The sequence below is a fragment of the Populus trichocarpa genome, chromosome 15 (genome assembly GCF_000002775.5).
Source record: "Populus trichocarpa isolate Nisqually-1 chromosome 15, P.trichocarpa_v4.1, whole genome shotgun sequence".
Lineage (NCBI taxonomy): Eukaryota > Viridiplantae > Streptophyta > Magnoliopsida > Malpighiales > Salicaceae > Populus > Populus trichocarpa.
This window is the reverse complement of record NC_037299.2, coordinates 12,393,270-12,408,628: the sequence shown is the minus strand read 5'-3', so window position 1 is coordinate 12,408,628 and position 15,359 is coordinate 12,393,270. Positions and strand designations below refer to the sequence as shown.

Genomic DNA, 15,359 nt, shown 5'->3' with positions numbered 1-15,359 from the left:
TATAAAAGCAAATTAAACGGTCATTGGTTGTTGTGAAGTCCATAAATGTGCTATTTATTATTCAATACATCCAAAAAAAACATGATTTGTGGTGTGTTTGATATTATTGTCAAACCACCGTTTCATGATAATTTGATTTTATTTTGTTTCAAAATATTTTTTTCTGTGTTTTTTAAATCGTTTCGATGTATTAATATCAAAATAAATTTTTAAAAATAAAAAATATATTTTTTAAAAATTTTCAAACGAAAATTACTTTGAATCACAACTATACTCGTAAACATATCATTGATATAAACACTTGCTGGTGGTGATGTAAACATGTTTACTTGAAATAGCACATGTTTCACGTGATGAACTTAACCTAAATCAAAATCCAAATTACTTTTATTTTTCCACCTTTCATGAGCAGAGGAAATGGGTCTTGAACACCTTGTAACTGCTGATGCAAAACAAAATGGACTTCAAAAGCCTATTTGAAACAAAACACGCGTGACACGGTGAACCTAACCTGAATCAAAATCAAAATTATTTTTTTTCCCACGTTATCCTGCTAAATTGACAATATTTATCGCCTCATTTCTTGCTCCGAGATGCATTGAATCACCGACCATGTCAAAAAGATACATTGCCTACAAAATAAAACACACATAGAAGGGAAAATAAAAATTAATGAATTTGAAACCATTTGTGTTTTATTCTTATTTATTTTATTTAACAGCCTTTTATATTTCAAAAATCAATTTTTTTCCCTTTGGAAAATGATGTTTTCGTCTTAATTACTACAGCCACAGCATTTGCAGACTTGGTTTTACATGATGTCTGGTATTATAATATTAAATATTTTTATTTAAAAATATATTAAGATTTTTATTTTTATTTTTATTTTTATTTTTATCACTAATGTATCAAAACTATCAAAATAAATATTAATTTAATGTTTTTTAAGTAAAATATGTTTTTAAAATGCTCCTCGAAACAAAACCCACTATACTTCCAAACACTATTTTAGTGTTTATTTGGGATTGCAGCCTAAACAGAGCTGTTTAAAATTCAATTTTTTTTTGCTTATTGTTTTTTATTTTTTTAATATGATGATGTTAAAAATAAATTTAAAAAATAAAAAATAGTTTTTTAATGTGTTTTTAAATAAAAAATATTTTAAAAGATAATTATTATTAAACTTTTAAACACGCACTCAGTCTCTTAGAGAATGGAGCAAGCAATTGAATATAGCTAAACTACATAACTTTATCTCTGTGAGAGCACTTCAAACATTTCCAAAAATAGCAAAAGTAACCAACTCAGTTTTATGAAAACAAACATTATAGTCATCAATAAAGCAAAAGATCAAATCGCCATTTAAATTTATCACGATAAATTAATCGTGCGAGATACCATGGGTTCCAATAGCTGCTCATAATTCTGGTACCCCTACCACCCATGGCGCACGAAAGCACAAGGCGTAATAACTACGGAAAACGCAGTAAAATAAAAAGGATAGTGCAATAGAATAAAGACATTGCTAACACGCGCCGGGGTGAGTTAACTACACACCCCTCCCATTTCACATCCATCCAAACCTGCCCGTTAATAGTACGACAAGACCACTTCCCCATAAAAAACAGTACAGCTTTTCCATTTCAAGAAACGCTGTTAACTCAAAAACTCCTATCATTTTACGACACATCCTAACGGCGAAGCCAACTCCGTTAGCTCCTAGAAAATAAAAAAAGCGGTTTTTAATTGTAGTTTAATTCATTACTATATCCTAACCGGTAATAAATTGGACAACCCTACCTCTGTTTCATAGTTATCAGATAAAGTTTGTGTTTTTTTTATTGTGTTTTTACTTGCGATAAGATGCGTTTTAAAATTTTATTTATTTTTTTAAAATTTTAAATTATTTTTTTAATATTTTTTAATAATTTTAATGTATTAACATTAAAAATAATAAAAAATACTTTAAAAAAACCATGCACTGTAATATTAAACATGTATGGAAAAAATCAAACGACTAGTTTTAAACAAAAAAATAATAATCAACATAGATGACTTACCAAGTTATCTGAGCCTAGCCTTCCCCTTCTAAATTATCTAAGATTGATCAAATTACCTTTTAAATTAGTTGAAAAAAAGAATTTAATTGAGATAAAAAAAGTAATAGTTATTTTTCTAAATATTTTTTATTTGAAAAACATCAAAATAGTATATTTTATTTATTTATTTTATTTATTTTTAATATTGGTATATCAAAAAAAATAAAAAAACATTAAAAAAATTCAAATTTTAATAAAAAGAAAATTAAATTTCACTCCCAACAACCCATGAGTATGAATCACATTAAATATGTTTTTATCATAAAAGATATTTCTAGATCAATTTATACTATAATTAAAATAAAATTTTATTTTTGAAAAAAATATTCTCAAATTGAATATAAATATTAATATAAGATTGAAAGTTGAAAAATAAAAAATTAAAAAATGAAATTAATTAAAATAATTAAGTGCACTCAAAGCTTATTGGTCCTCATCTTACTATTTACATTTATAATACTGCAAAAAAAAAAGTTTATGAATGAGTATATTTGGAATTATAATATTATTTATTTTTTAAAGTATTTTTTATTTGAAAATATATTAAAATAATATTTTTTTATTTTTAAAAATTTATTTTCAATATTTACATATTAAAACAATTTTAAAATATAATAAAATTTTTTCTGAAGATTTATCTTCCAAAAAATATTTTTAAAAAAGCAAAAACAAACATTCTAGGCAAGGCAATGCAAATACAGGTGACCGGTTAACATTTGACCAGAGATGGTTAAAGACTCTCCTCCTTCACAAACATCACACAAAAAAAGGAACACACACAAGGGGCAAAGCAGATAGATAAAGTGAGAGAAGAGAGAGAGCACCGTGTGTGTACGGGGAGAACACCGTGTGTATACAGAGAAGTGTGAAGGCAAGATTGAATTGGTAACTAGAACTGTGGGAATAGAGAGAAGTGAAGAGCAAAATTGAAGTTTAGATGAAGAAATTTGGTGGAGAAATGGGAGAGAAGTAGTTTTTATGGTGTTAGTGTTGCTTCTGTGTGTGTAACCGTGAAGGTTAGAAAGTTTGTTTAGAGAGAGATAGTTTGTTTTAGAGAGAGAAAGTTAGTTTTAGAGAGAGAAAGTGGAGAAATGGTGGATTGGAGTTGGATTGTTTGTGAAATAAAGTTAAGTTATTGTGTTTGAAGGTGATTAAGAAGAGATCTAAAGTAAGAGAAGGAAAGATTGTGATAATTCTATGGCTTCTTCAGAGATTTCAGCGAAAGCTAACAGTGGAAACATTAGAGGAGGAGGAGAGAGCTTCACTTCTGGTTACAGTGAAGCCATGGAAGGGCAGAAAAATCATTCTACTCATCCAAGTTCAGCTAGAGGTACAATTCTTGCTTCAATGGATTTTTTTAATTGATTTTTGTGGATTTCTTTTCTTTATTTATTTTTAGTTTGTTTTGTGTTGTAGTTGTAGATGCTGAAACGGCGCTGTATAATGAGCTATGGCATGCTTGTGCTGGTCCTTTAGTGACTGTACCTCGTGAAGGAGATCGTGTGTTTTATTTCCCTCAAGGACATATAGAGCAGGTCTTACTTTGTTTTAGTTGTTTTGTCTTTGCCATTTTTGAGAATTCTCAGCAATCATTCAGAGTGTTTTTGTTATATTTTTTTTGTGGGTTTAGTTTGTTTTCTTGATTTCTGAAGTTTTTTTTTGTTAGATTTTTGGTGTGATTGGGTTGTGAAATGGGTGTAGGTGGAGGCATCAACGAATCAGGTAGCAGACCAGCAGATGCCGCTGTATAATCTTCTACCGAAGATCTTATGTCGTGTGGTTAATGTTCAGTTGAAGGTATGGGAAATCTGCTGATTAGTTTGTGTTGGATTTCGAGGATTTTATGTGTGAGGTTTGTTAATGGGGTAATCTGTGAATTTTTTTTAGGCTGAACCAGATACTGATGAGGTGTTTGCGCAAGTGACTCTGCTTCCTGAGCACAACGTGAGTATTCACTGATGATTTGTGGTTATGCAGTGTTTGGATAATTTGGATGGAACTGGAATGGAAATTCTGATTATTTTTGTGGTTTTTTTTAATGTTAGCAAGATGAGAGTGTGTTGGAGAAGGAGCCTCCTCCACCTCCACCACCGCGATTTCATGTACATTCATTTTGTAAAACCCTGACTGCTTCGGATACCAGTACTCATGGTGGATTTTCGGTTCTTAGAAGACATGCAGATGAATGTCTTCCACCTTTGGTGAGCTTCACAGCTTCTACCTAGGGGTTTCCTTTGGGTTTTGTTGAACTAGGACTTTGGGTTGTAGATTTTGAAGTTTAATCCTTGCTTTATTACAGGATATGTCAAGGCAGCCTCCAACACAGGAATTGGTTGCCAAGGATTTGCATGGAAATGAATGGCGTTTCCGACACATTTTTCGGGGTAATCATCTCATACTCGAACAATCAACTTGGTATCCTCTCTAGTATGGCAGGAATGTATGCAAACCTTTCCCACCTATTTGTGAATTTATTGAGACCCCTTTCAGCATGAATATCACTATTATTGCTATGACTATGTTAACGTGCTGTCATATAGTCTTCATGCATTTAGTATGAAGGCATGGATTATTATTGTAGCATTCAAGATGCCAGTTGCTTAATATGCACAATGATTTCAATGCCAGGCCAACCACGGAGGCACTTGCTTCAGAGTGGATGGAGCGTGTTTGTTAGCTCCAAAAGGCTTGTTGCGGGTGATGCGTTTATATTTCTAAGGTTTGGTTTCTTTTTTATATCATCAATGTTCTAATATAATATTTATGTGTCTGAGTGGAATAAAATGTGTATTTGCATTTTATAGAGGTGAGAATGGAGAACTTCGAGTTGGTGTTAGACGTGCAATGAGACAGCAGGGTAATGTTCCATCATCTGTCATATCCAGCCACAGCATGCATCTTGGGGTGCTTGCTACAGCATGGCATGCTGTTTCAACGGGGACCCTGTTCACTGTTTATTACAAGCCAAGGTGAATGGTTTATTACTAATTTTCTGTGGGGAATAAGTATGTTACAGGTCAAGTAATGTGTGTATGAATCTGTGGCATGTAAATTTGTACAGTTCTCATTTTTCTTTGATTCTGATTGTTATTCATCATGGGATTTGGATTTTGGTTAGCATGGTCTGATTCCTTGAAGAGGATCAGTCTTATTATTTAGTAAATTATACAAACTGAACTGAAAGGGGAATCCATGGCTTTCATCTATTATACTAACATAGTAGCAAATATGATTTGAGTGTTTGATTTGCTTTCCTTAAACATTCTAAATGTCTTGCTGCAGGACAAGTCCTGCAGAGTTCATTGTCCCCTTTGATCAATACATGGAGTCTGTCAAGAATAATTATTCCATAGGGATGAGGTTTAAAATGAGATTTGAAGGAGAAGAAGCTCCTGAGCAAAGGTATGACAGCTGCTTGCTTATAGGTTTTGTGATGAAAGCTACCTGTTATCTGGAAGTTAAATGTTCACTGGTAGCGTCTCATTTGTAGACCTCCAGTTTTTCATGCCTTTTCTTGTTTGTGATTTAAGCTTTGTAGGATTATTGGATGTTTGTGTCTATGGAAGACATAACATTTTAAGTGTTCATGATTCTCTGCTGTAGATTTACTGGCACTATTGTTGGAATTGAAGATGCCGATCCCGGGAGGTGGAAGAATTCTAAATGGAGGTGCCTTAAGGTAGTGCTTCAGTATTTATGATGCCATGCAACACTTTCATTTATGGTTCTAAGCAGCTTTATTTATGGTACTTTCAGGTGAGATGGGATGAAACTTCTACCATGCCTCGGCCAGAGAGAGTTTCACCATGGAAAATTGAGCCTGCTCTAGCACCTCCTGCACTAAATCCTCTTCCATTGCCCAGGCCTAAAAGGCCTCGAGCAAACATGGTGCCCTCATCCCCTGACTCCTCAGTTCTTACTAGAGATGGTAGCCCTGCGATTCACTCATTGATGTTTTTGTAGATAATTTGAGCAGCTAGAATGATATTCAGGTCTCTTGACTATTAATGTGTAGGTTCATTCAAAGTAACTGCAGACCCTCCATCAGCAAGTGGATTTTCAAGGGTCTTGCAAGGTCAAGAATTCTCGACCTTGAGAGGCACTTTTACAGAGAGCAATGAGTCCAATGCTGCTGAAAAGTCTGTTATGTGGCCATCCTCAGCAGATGATGAGAAGATCGATGTGTTATCTACTTCAAGAAGATTTGGATCAGAGAGGTGGATGTCCTCTGCGAGGCATGAACCAACCTGCACAGATTTGCTATCTGGCTTTGGGACAAATTCTGATTCATTCCATGGGTTTGGTGCCCCGTTTGTTGACCAAACTGCCGTGGCTGCTAATCCAACGAAGAAACACTTGTCAGATCAAGGGCAGTTTAACTTGCTTGCCAGCCCGTGGTCCATAATGTCCTCGGGTCTCTTGCTAAAGTTGTCAGAGTCAAATACAAAGGTTCCAGTACAAGGCAGCGATGTAACATATCAAGCACGGGCAAATGTGTTTAGTGAGTATCCTGTGCTTCAAGGTCATAGAGTTGAGCAGTCGCATAAAAACTGGATGATGCATCCCCCGCCATCTCATTTTGATAATCATGCTAATTCGAGAGAGTTAATGCCCAAACCTGTTTTGATGCAAGAACATGATTCTGGAAAATCCCTGGAAGGAAACTGCAAGCTCTTTGGGATTCCTTTGAAAATTAGTAAACCTGTTGCACCAGAGGCAGCAGGGACCACAATCACGATGAACGAACCACTGAGTCATATCCAACCTGTGAGTCACCAACTTACATTTGAATCTGATCAGAAGTCAGAACAATCCAAAGGTTCGAAGATGACTGATGAAAATGAAAACGAGAAACCATTCCAAGCTGGTCATTTGCGAACAAAGGACAACCATGGAAAAGCACAAAATGGCTCAACCAGGAGTTGTACGAAGGTTGCCCATTTGTTCACAAATGTCTTTCTTTTGGTTATATGAGATATTGATATATGCATATTAGAAGAAACCTGAAGCTAATTGCATTTTTTTTTTTAATTTGCCTCAGGTTCACAAGCAGGGGATTGCACTTGGTAGGTCTGTTGATCTTGCCAAGTTCAATAACTATGATGAGTTGATTGCTGAATTGGACAGGCTGTTTGAATTTAATGGTGAATTAATGGCTCCCCAAAAGAATTGGCTGATTGTGTACACAGACGATGAGGATGATATGATGCTTGTTGGAGATGATCCCTGGCAGTAAGGGCCTTTCTTAAATTTTCTTTAAAATGTCTTGTCAGTTGTCTCTGGAGTCAGATATAGGCATCCATCTCTGTTGTCTTTTTCTGCGAGGGCCTTGTGTAACCGGTGGCATTATGTGTGTGAAACAGGGAATTTGTTGGCATGGTTAGGAAGATAGTTATTTACACCAAAGAGGAGGCACAGAAGATTAAACCAGGCGCCTTGAATTCAAAGGGCGTTGAGAATCCAATGGATATGGAGGGTGAGGATGATGCCAAGGAAGCCAAACATCTGCCACTTCCTTCAGCATGTAGCCCTATGAATTGTTAGATTTGTCTCTTTTGAATTTTAGGTAATTTTCTAGTTGTACAAAACAATTTTTTACTTATCTGTGCTTGCATTTCTTAGCAGCAAATCTTGTTCAGATGCCATGAGCCCTTTTCCTCGTAATTTCATCCTTTTGAATATAGATGTTGACGAATAAATTTCTTTGCTGTTCCCTATGTCAGGTTTGGGTACTGGCAGCTAGAGAGTGCAATGGTCACATATCAGTTGGTATTTGGTAAGAATGAGATGGAAGCCACTCTACGTATTGCAGGATGTGAAGTTTGCTGGTATCAGAAATAGATGCAAGAATGATATATAATCCAATTTTGGACCTTTTATGGAGTTAGTATTGTATGGTGTCCAGTTATACATAAATATATATACCCGTAATGTCTAGCGAGGCAATCATTATCCTTGCTTTTCTCCAAATCATCCCACCTTGTACATAACTATCTTACCTTCACCCAACCACTTTATGTAAGTATATGTCTATCCATCATCTAATGGGTTTTCGGGCAAGTCTAGCTCATCTTCCAATGTTCCATGTTGGATTCCGTATTCCTGACCAGAACAAAGCTTGCTAGCAAATCATTTATTTTTCAAGTACTTCATAAGCTTAGATTTCCAACGTTGTTGGCCATCGCCAAGTGTTTGTAGTAATGTAGGCGCTTTGGGGTAGGTGTTGTAGCCTTGAAGGTCAGGACTCGGGACCGTAAAAGATAACATTTAGATTTAGGCAGACAGTAGAAAAAGGTCAAGAAGTGGGTGGTTGTGGCTTGTGAGCTATAACAGAAGAGTGACTGACCCACCCATCCCAGTAAATAAAGGGCCTCGGTCTTCTGCATGTGGGTTGCGGGGCCAGGGTACCCTTTGGCGAGGAGTTAGCATTGATGGGGGAACAAGGGGGTGTCCACATGTAAAAGATGAGGTAAAAATTAAACTGGGTTGTCATTTGTTGCAGCCAATTGATGGAGGTGTCGTCTTATCTTATCTAGGGCATGTGTGTGACGTTTTCATCAGATTGGATCGAAGGACATGGACGATTGGACCTGAGCTTTCTCCTTTAAAATTTTGGTTTCTGTACTACACTGATGGGTCTTTCTCGTTCCGTATCTTGCTTGGTTGATGGGAATTCAAAGTTGTCTCGAGTAAATTCAAACTACTATACAAAGTATCGTACTAAAATTATGGGATATCAAATTTGGGACAATTCTTAGCTGGACAAAGTTTATGATAGGCCTTGCTTGCAGATATTATGAGATCCAAAGTAGGGACGTTACTGGGTTTATGGTTCTTGTTCATCAGCTAGGGTCACCTAATAAGCTTTTTATCAACGAATTTCATCTACCATCTGTTGGAATTCAACGTTGTCTCGAGTTGTTTTCCATTATCATGTGACTTCATTGTAATGCAATTTGAAGTTAAAACTCTAGAGGTATGTTAAAAAAAGAACCGGGTGGCCTGTGTAATTTGAAAAATTAGGGTAGGTACTTATCATAATTGGAGGAAGGGCATGCGGTGTGTTGAGAAGAACATGTTACAAAAAGATAAGCGAAAAGCTGCAGTGGAGAGCCATTTTGAAAGTGGCAAGTTTATGAGGACTGAGATCATACAGAAGGAAAATTGAGCTACAGCTTTTTACTTTTAAGATTGGGTTTTCAGATGGTTGGATAAGCCACGCTACAGAAAAGAAGAATAATAAATTCGAGTTGGACTCGACAGGTTTCCTCCAACATTTCAAGGAAACAGGCTGTTGATACGCTTGAGCACATGTTAAATTACTGTCTGTTTCTGACATGGGCATGGTACATTTAAGGATGCCAAGCCTATATGGGCAAAAATATGGTAACAGTTTGGGAGTATTGTTCCAAACGGGCCAATTTTATTGAAATGCTTACAGCAAAAGCAGGAAATATTAGAATTCTGATTCTTCCAAAAACTTGAAACTAATGGTGAATTTTTCTGCATGGCACCTATCCTACAGGGTGGCCTTTGGAGGCAGCTAACTAGTAACTATTTGGTGGTATAGAAGACCACTTTGATTGACAAAAAGATAACAATCGAGCAACTTTTTCCCGTCAATAGGCAACTGAAGTTCATAACCTTTCTTCAAGTTCATTTGACCACTACATCATGCCATGGAAGCCAGCTGAATCCAGGAGAACTGCTTTAATTTGATCTGGATGCATGTCCTGCCCTTCTTTGCATTGCTGAGGAATAAAAAGATATGTCATGTCAGCAATCCAGGGATGAAGCAGACAATACAACAATCCCAACTCAGTCTGAGCACATCTAAATAAGATGGAAAACCCTTGGATAGATGCAAGACCATGCATCTGTTATGCTATATCCCAAAATTTCAAAAGAGACTTAAAACATACAAGCTCAACTCCTTGTAGTTTCTCTTCCATTTTATCAGATAATAAGTACCAACTAACGGGATCATCATAAATAATTAGACATTTGCTATGTTTTTTACTTCACAGGGTGGGTTGACGTCAGTTTATACAAGGCTTGCAACACATTGTCTAGAATTTAGCTTTGTATTCTAGATTGAGAACAGAGAAAATGTACCTCAGCTCGGAAAATATCCATGGCAAAACCATTGAAACAGCTAATGACAGCTTGCTGAATGTCTAGCCCAAGGTTATCCAAAGCTCTCATGGTGGAGAGCAAAAGACCTGGTTTGCGGCCACAAAACATGTGGATGTTTACAGCCCTTCCTTCTCTCACTCTAACCTCAACCTGTATGTTTAGCAAAATAGAAACTCAACCGAGTTTAACACCATGAAAAAGTTGATGCTCGAGAAGATTAAAAGAAAGCTTGAAAATACCATTTACATATAAAAACAAGCTTCCCTGTTTGGGTAACACAGAATTAATCAGCCATTTTCAATATTTATTAGAGATAGACCACATGAAACCAAGTTTGTGCTTTATAAGTTATTCAGAGCCCATGATATCATATCCAAGTGAAACTGTTCCATGAATATTTTAGAAGCAGGAACTGAATGTCATGGCAGTAGAAAATAGGGCATGGAAAAATCTAGGTGATCATCTTGGACACACTAGAGACAATAAGGAAATCACAGCACAAAGAAGGGAAAAAATTACCCTTGCAGGCTGGCTATTTGGGCTTGGCAATGAGCTAGGGCAAAGTTTATCCATGATACGGCTGGGGAGTGCTGATGGAGTCGGTGTCAAAGGGTGAAAACTTGTGGTCGGTGTCAATGACGAGCTGGGGGGAGTCGACTCCAATTCATTATGGAGATCATTAATCCTTTGCAGAAGTTCCTTCAAGTATTCAATTGCATCGCCAAGGATTGATGCCCTATCCATCTGTCAGCACAAGACCATTAAAACTCACATCTTATTATTTTAATGAAGCACGGGCGAAAAATTTGAAGTTCCAACATCCAAATGCATCTCCTAGTAATTAGGCTTAAAAGAGTGGCAGAGTTCTGTTTTCCTCCTAAAATATCAGATTTTGGAGAAAGCATTACCGAGACAAGCCAAATTAAACAAAAAGTACAAAAACTGAAGACTATTGTTTCAAGAGCTTGTCATGTGCATTATGAATCTCAATATTCCTCAGTCCAAGATGACTATTGAACATGTCATGTCAGCCCAGTGATAAAAATTCAATGACAGATGCTAGAGGTTCAGCCAACCAAGACAGTAAGAAAATAGGTTATTTTGAATATTTTTTACTTCTTCTGCAGTTCCTAAATCTATATGAGAACGAAAATTAAATGACAAGATATTTCTGAGGATAATTAGCAAAAAAAGTGCATATATTTATATATGTGTGTGTGTGTGTGTGTGTGTGTGTTCTTACGAACCGGCGTATAATGAATAAGGCTATGAACTCTTTTCTGATTCAAGGAAACTAAGGAAATCCAAACAGTTAGGTGAGCGCTGCAATTCACGTTGGACCGAAGGGGAAGAGTTTGGCTTTAGGCAGATCCTTCACGAATTCAAGGTATCTTGTGTTTTTCTTATGTATTTTAAAGCTTAATAAGTTAAAATAAAACCCAACCTTTACGCTTTTCTCTTGTTCAAAACACAATCTCAGGTATTTTAAGTAAGCCAGCAACTCATGTCAGAATCACAAGCTGTGTATTGGAAGGGGATTTCTTAAAATAATCATTGCCGAATGCAAGCAGTGACTTAATAATCAACCTTGTGAATAAATAAATGAAAAATCGAGATCCATGTGTATGCCACGACAAGAAAGCAAAATATACAAACAATTTAGAAGTTTTAGGAACATTGAACTTCAAACAGGCACGGATAGAAAGAAATGTTAAGTCTATGGAAGATAGCAAAACATATGTCAGCAGAAGGAATTCAAAATAAGATTTAACCAATTCAGAGGAAAGAAAAAAGAAAAGAAACGAAGAAGAAATTCTGAAATTCAACAACTTTATGTTGAAGACAATTTTTAATACCCTGAGTTCCTAACAATGGCCCAAAAAATTATGGTGAAAGTAAACAACTCTACCAGGGTCCATGTGTGAGGAATTAATGCACTTTTTTTTATCCATTTCTCAACATGCAGACAGAAGATGCTATTCATTCAAAAAACAATTTACAAACATTCCCTTCAGACACAAGCAAACACAAACATGCTGGATGATTGTAAGGATAAAAAATAACAGGAAAGAAATATCTAATTCACAAGAAAATGACGAGGAAGGAAAATTCTTACTTTGCTGATCTTTGGAACAACAGACCTCAGCATGTACAGCCTATCATTGAGCTTCTTCCGGCGCCTCCTCTCTGCCATCAAATTCTTAGCTGGAAGCCCCTTCTTCTTCCCCTTTTGATCCACACCACCAGTAACACCACTATTCGCTTTTGAACTAATCCCGCCATTCTTACCAATCTCCTCCACCTTGGTATTCTCAGTAAATTCATCAGAATCATAATTCAAACCCGACCCATCAATGCTCACATCCTCAAGAAAATCATCTCCGCTACTAAATTTTCTCTTCTTGTCATTCTCTTCACTAATTTGAGTCATTTCACTCTTCCCTTTATCTCTATCAATCCCACTCAAAAGTCCCAAATTCCCTCCATTATCACCCAAATTCTTCCTCAAAGCTGCTCTCTTTTGAAACAAAGTAGGTTGCGCACCCATTGAAGGGTAAGTTTCAAGAGGCCTTAACAATTTAGACCTGTTTAAAAACAATTGATTCCCTGAATTCTCATCAAACCCTCTAAAACTAGTTAACCCAGGACCATTTTCAGGTAACTGAAGCATCCGAGAACTTGAAAATTGTGGATCAGAACATAAATTAGGAATGCTAATCTGACTATTTGAACTCAAATCCGAGAAATTCCCCAAGTTTCCCAAAACCCCACCTCCCCTGTTTAACAAAGCTGAAACATTTGCGGTTGCAGCTGAATTTGTTCCTTGATTCTCAAGGTAACCAATTTCACTCAAATCAAACCCATGCTCTAAAGGGTTGTTAGAAACCACATTAAGGAGTGAAGACAAAGACGGTTTTGGATGCATAAAGTAATGTACCTGAGAAGGATCCAAGTTGTTGAAAACTGAAGAGGAAGGTGAACAAGATGAGGAAGAATCCACTTGGTGAAGCAAAAGATTATCTGGGTCACCAAGACCTGGTGAAAAGGTGAGGTCTTTGATACTGTCTTGATGGGTTTGATGAATAGTATTGTTGTTGTTACTCACATACCACTCATCTTCCACTTCAAGCATGGATTTGAAAGTAGAAAGAGAACCCATTTCTTCCCTGCCCTCCAACATGACCCCACCACAACCAGCTGCAGTAGTGTTGTTAATGTTGTTGTGGTGGTGGTGGAGGTGGTTTGTTGTTGAATCTTGCTCTTCTTTATGATCTTCAAGCCAAACACTGGTGCTATTTAGTCTAGAAAGCATGGTTTTTTCCAGTCTTTTTTAGAGAAAACTATAAAGGAAAGAAGACAAAACAAGTTGCTTAAAAAGAAAATGAGAGAAGAGACGGTGTTAGAGAGAGGAGGAGGGAGGGAGGGAGAAGAGGACGTTGCAGAAGGAAAAGGGCATTAGCTTTTTATAAGCGAAGCTTGCTTTATTGGCATTGTTAAGAGCCAGAGAGGTAAAGATGTCCATTTTTGAGAAAGGATGTGACACGCTCTCCCTTTGAACGTTACACTAATCACTCCTACTCTACGAACCTTTTGTCTCATTCGGTGTTTTTGGCTACTTTTTTTTTTGTTGTTGTTGTTGAAATCACATCAGGGCCACTCGTTCTCTTAACCTTAATTTTGTGCATCTTGTTCCTGTTTTGCTTCCTACATCTGCCAGCAAAGTAAAGAAAGAGACTGCCGTTTTAATTCCCATAAATCTCTTTTTTTATTATTTCTTGGGATGAGGGAAAAAAAATAAATGACCTAAAATTTATGCATTAGGCTCTAGTTTATGCAACAAGTGCCAGCAAAGAAAACCATACTTTCTAAATTGTTATTTATTCCTGCCATATTTTTCAGGCCCGGGTCTTAATTAAGGACCCAACTCATTATATTAATAAATTAATTTAAAACGATGTTATTTTATTGTTTTTTTAATTAAAATGATATGGCTTTAGATGAATATTAAAATAATTAAAATAATACCAGATAAAAATAAAATAAAAATTCTTTTGAGTGAACTTGGACCTCGCTAAATCAATTCAGTTGTGAATTAACATGCTAAATTGTTCATGTTTATCTAGATTAATATTTAAATTGGTTAAAAAAATCAAATTGGGCCAAATTTTGAGTCAACAAAGTCACTAAATCGACCCCCCATGATCGGCAGGATTTAATGAATATGTTTCTTCAATTTATTTTCCTTTAGCGTGATTTTATCTAATTGTTAGATCATAGATGGCATTTTAATTATCCTACAAACTTAAATCCTCTCTTACTCTAGTTTTAGACAAAAAATAAATAAATTCTGTAGCAGTTACAATATTTATTGTCGTGCTGTTGCATGATTGACAGGTTTTTGGCAGATCAAACAACGTTATTGTGTACAAACCGCTTATGTGCTCATCTCTTGCTGGTTTAAATTATTCGGTCCTCAGGCATCTTTTGTATAGTTTCCATCACCAATAATTAATTATTTTAGAGGATTTTGGAATAGCAATAAAAATTATATTTTAAAATTGTATTTTTTTAAAAAAAATTATTTTTAATATCCACAAGTATACTAATTTTTTAGTCAGATTAACCTAAACTGATTGTGTTGTACTTCTGGAATTATATTTGAAAAAAAAAGAGTTTTTTGAAAACGCAAATGATTTTCATGAAACCTTTTCATTTTTAAATAAAATCCCTTCACCACTCAAGTCACCAAGGAGTAGACATGGAATTAGAGACTTGTGATTCTCATTTCAGTTTCGTAGCTCAAAATGCCTTCTTTTTTCCCCAAAGTTCATAAAATTCGTACAATTGAATCCAATTGCAAATACTTAGATTAATACTAAAAAATATTCATACCTTAATCACCAAGTTAATTCAAGTTGATAAAAAAAACATGATTTTGATTTATTTTTTAAATCAAATGTTATGACAGAAATGACCGGATCATGAATTGACCTACTAAGATGACTTGTTCAAACCGAGTCAAGCTCAGGAGTGTTTGGAAACGCGATGCAAACCACGTTCTTGTAAAATATAAAAAATTTTTTCTTACTTAAAATGAAATTTTTTATGTTTTTAGATTATTTT

General features: G+C 35.6%; 2 protein-coding genes across 3 annotated transcripts; one reads left to right on the top strand and one right to left on the bottom strand.

The window, feature by feature from the left end:
• The first annotated feature begins 2,812 nt into the window (after nt 1-2,812).
• LOC7456643 (auxin response factor 2) lies at nt 2,813-8,177 on the top strand. 2 transcript variants are annotated; one of them, XM_024586711.2, is made up of 15 exons: nt 2,813-3,429; nt 3,522-3,634; nt 3,801-3,896; nt 3,987-4,043; nt 4,145-4,300; nt 4,399-4,483; nt 4,728-4,818; nt 4,904-5,068; nt 5,382-5,501; nt 5,703-5,778; nt 5,856-6,027; nt 6,115-7,031; nt 7,141-7,331; nt 7,463-7,665; nt 7,823-8,177. In XM_024586711.2, the coding sequence occupies exons 1-14, from the start codon at nt 3,297-3,299 to the stop codon at nt 7,641-7,643; spliced, it is 2,553 nt and encodes an 850-aa protein (XP_024442479.2). In that variant the 5' UTR covers nt 2,813-3,296; the 3' UTR covers nt 7,644-7,665; nt 7,823-8,177. The 2 variants fall into 2 exon arrangements, with proteins under 2 accessions (XP_024442479.2, XP_002322300.2); XM_002322264.4 differs by having other exon boundaries at nt 2,815-3,429; nt 3,516-3,634.
• Nucleotides 8,178-9,502: 1,325 nt separating this feature from the next.
• LOC7457576 (transcription factor ICE1) lies at nt 9,503-13,770 on the bottom strand. The gene is made up of 4 exons (XM_006374508.3): nt 12,352-13,770; nt 10,755-10,979; nt 10,215-10,385; nt 9,503-9,850 (listed from the first exon to the last, which is right to left on the bottom strand). The coding sequence occupies exons 1-4, from the start codon at nt 13,546-13,548 to the stop codon at nt 9,767-9,769; spliced, it is 1,677 nt and encodes a 558-aa protein (XP_006374570.1). The 5' UTR covers nt 13,549-13,770; the 3' UTR covers nt 9,503-9,766.
• Nucleotides 13,771-15,359: the final 1,589 nt, after the last annotated feature.

Bases quoted from the DNA above. Each gene is read 5' to 3' on its own strand.
- LOC7456643 (XM_002322264.4), top strand. From the start codon at position 3,297: ATGGCTTCTTCAGAGATTTCAGCGAAAGCTAACAGTGGAAACATTAGA. The intron at 3,635-3,800 runs GTCTTACTTTGT...AAATGGGTGTAG, and splicing joins CTCAAGGACATATAGAGCAG to GTGGAGGCATCAACGAATCA. The intron at 5,779-5,855 runs GTAGTGCTTCAG...TGGTACTTTCAG, and splicing joins CTAAATGGAGGTGCCTTAAG to GTGAGATGGGATGAAACTTC.
- LOC7457576 (XM_006374508.3), bottom strand. From the start codon at position 13,548: ATGCTTTCTAGACTAAATAGCACCAGTGTTTGGCTTGAAGATCATAAA. The intron at 10,980-12,351 runs GTAAGAATTTTC...TTGTGCTGACAG, and splicing joins TTGTTCCAAAGATCAGCAAA to ATGGATAGGGCATCAATCCT. The intron at 10,386-10,754 runs GTAATTTTTTCC...CTAAACATACAG, and splicing joins CAAATAGCCAGCCTGCAAGG to GTTGAGGTTAGAGTGAGAGA.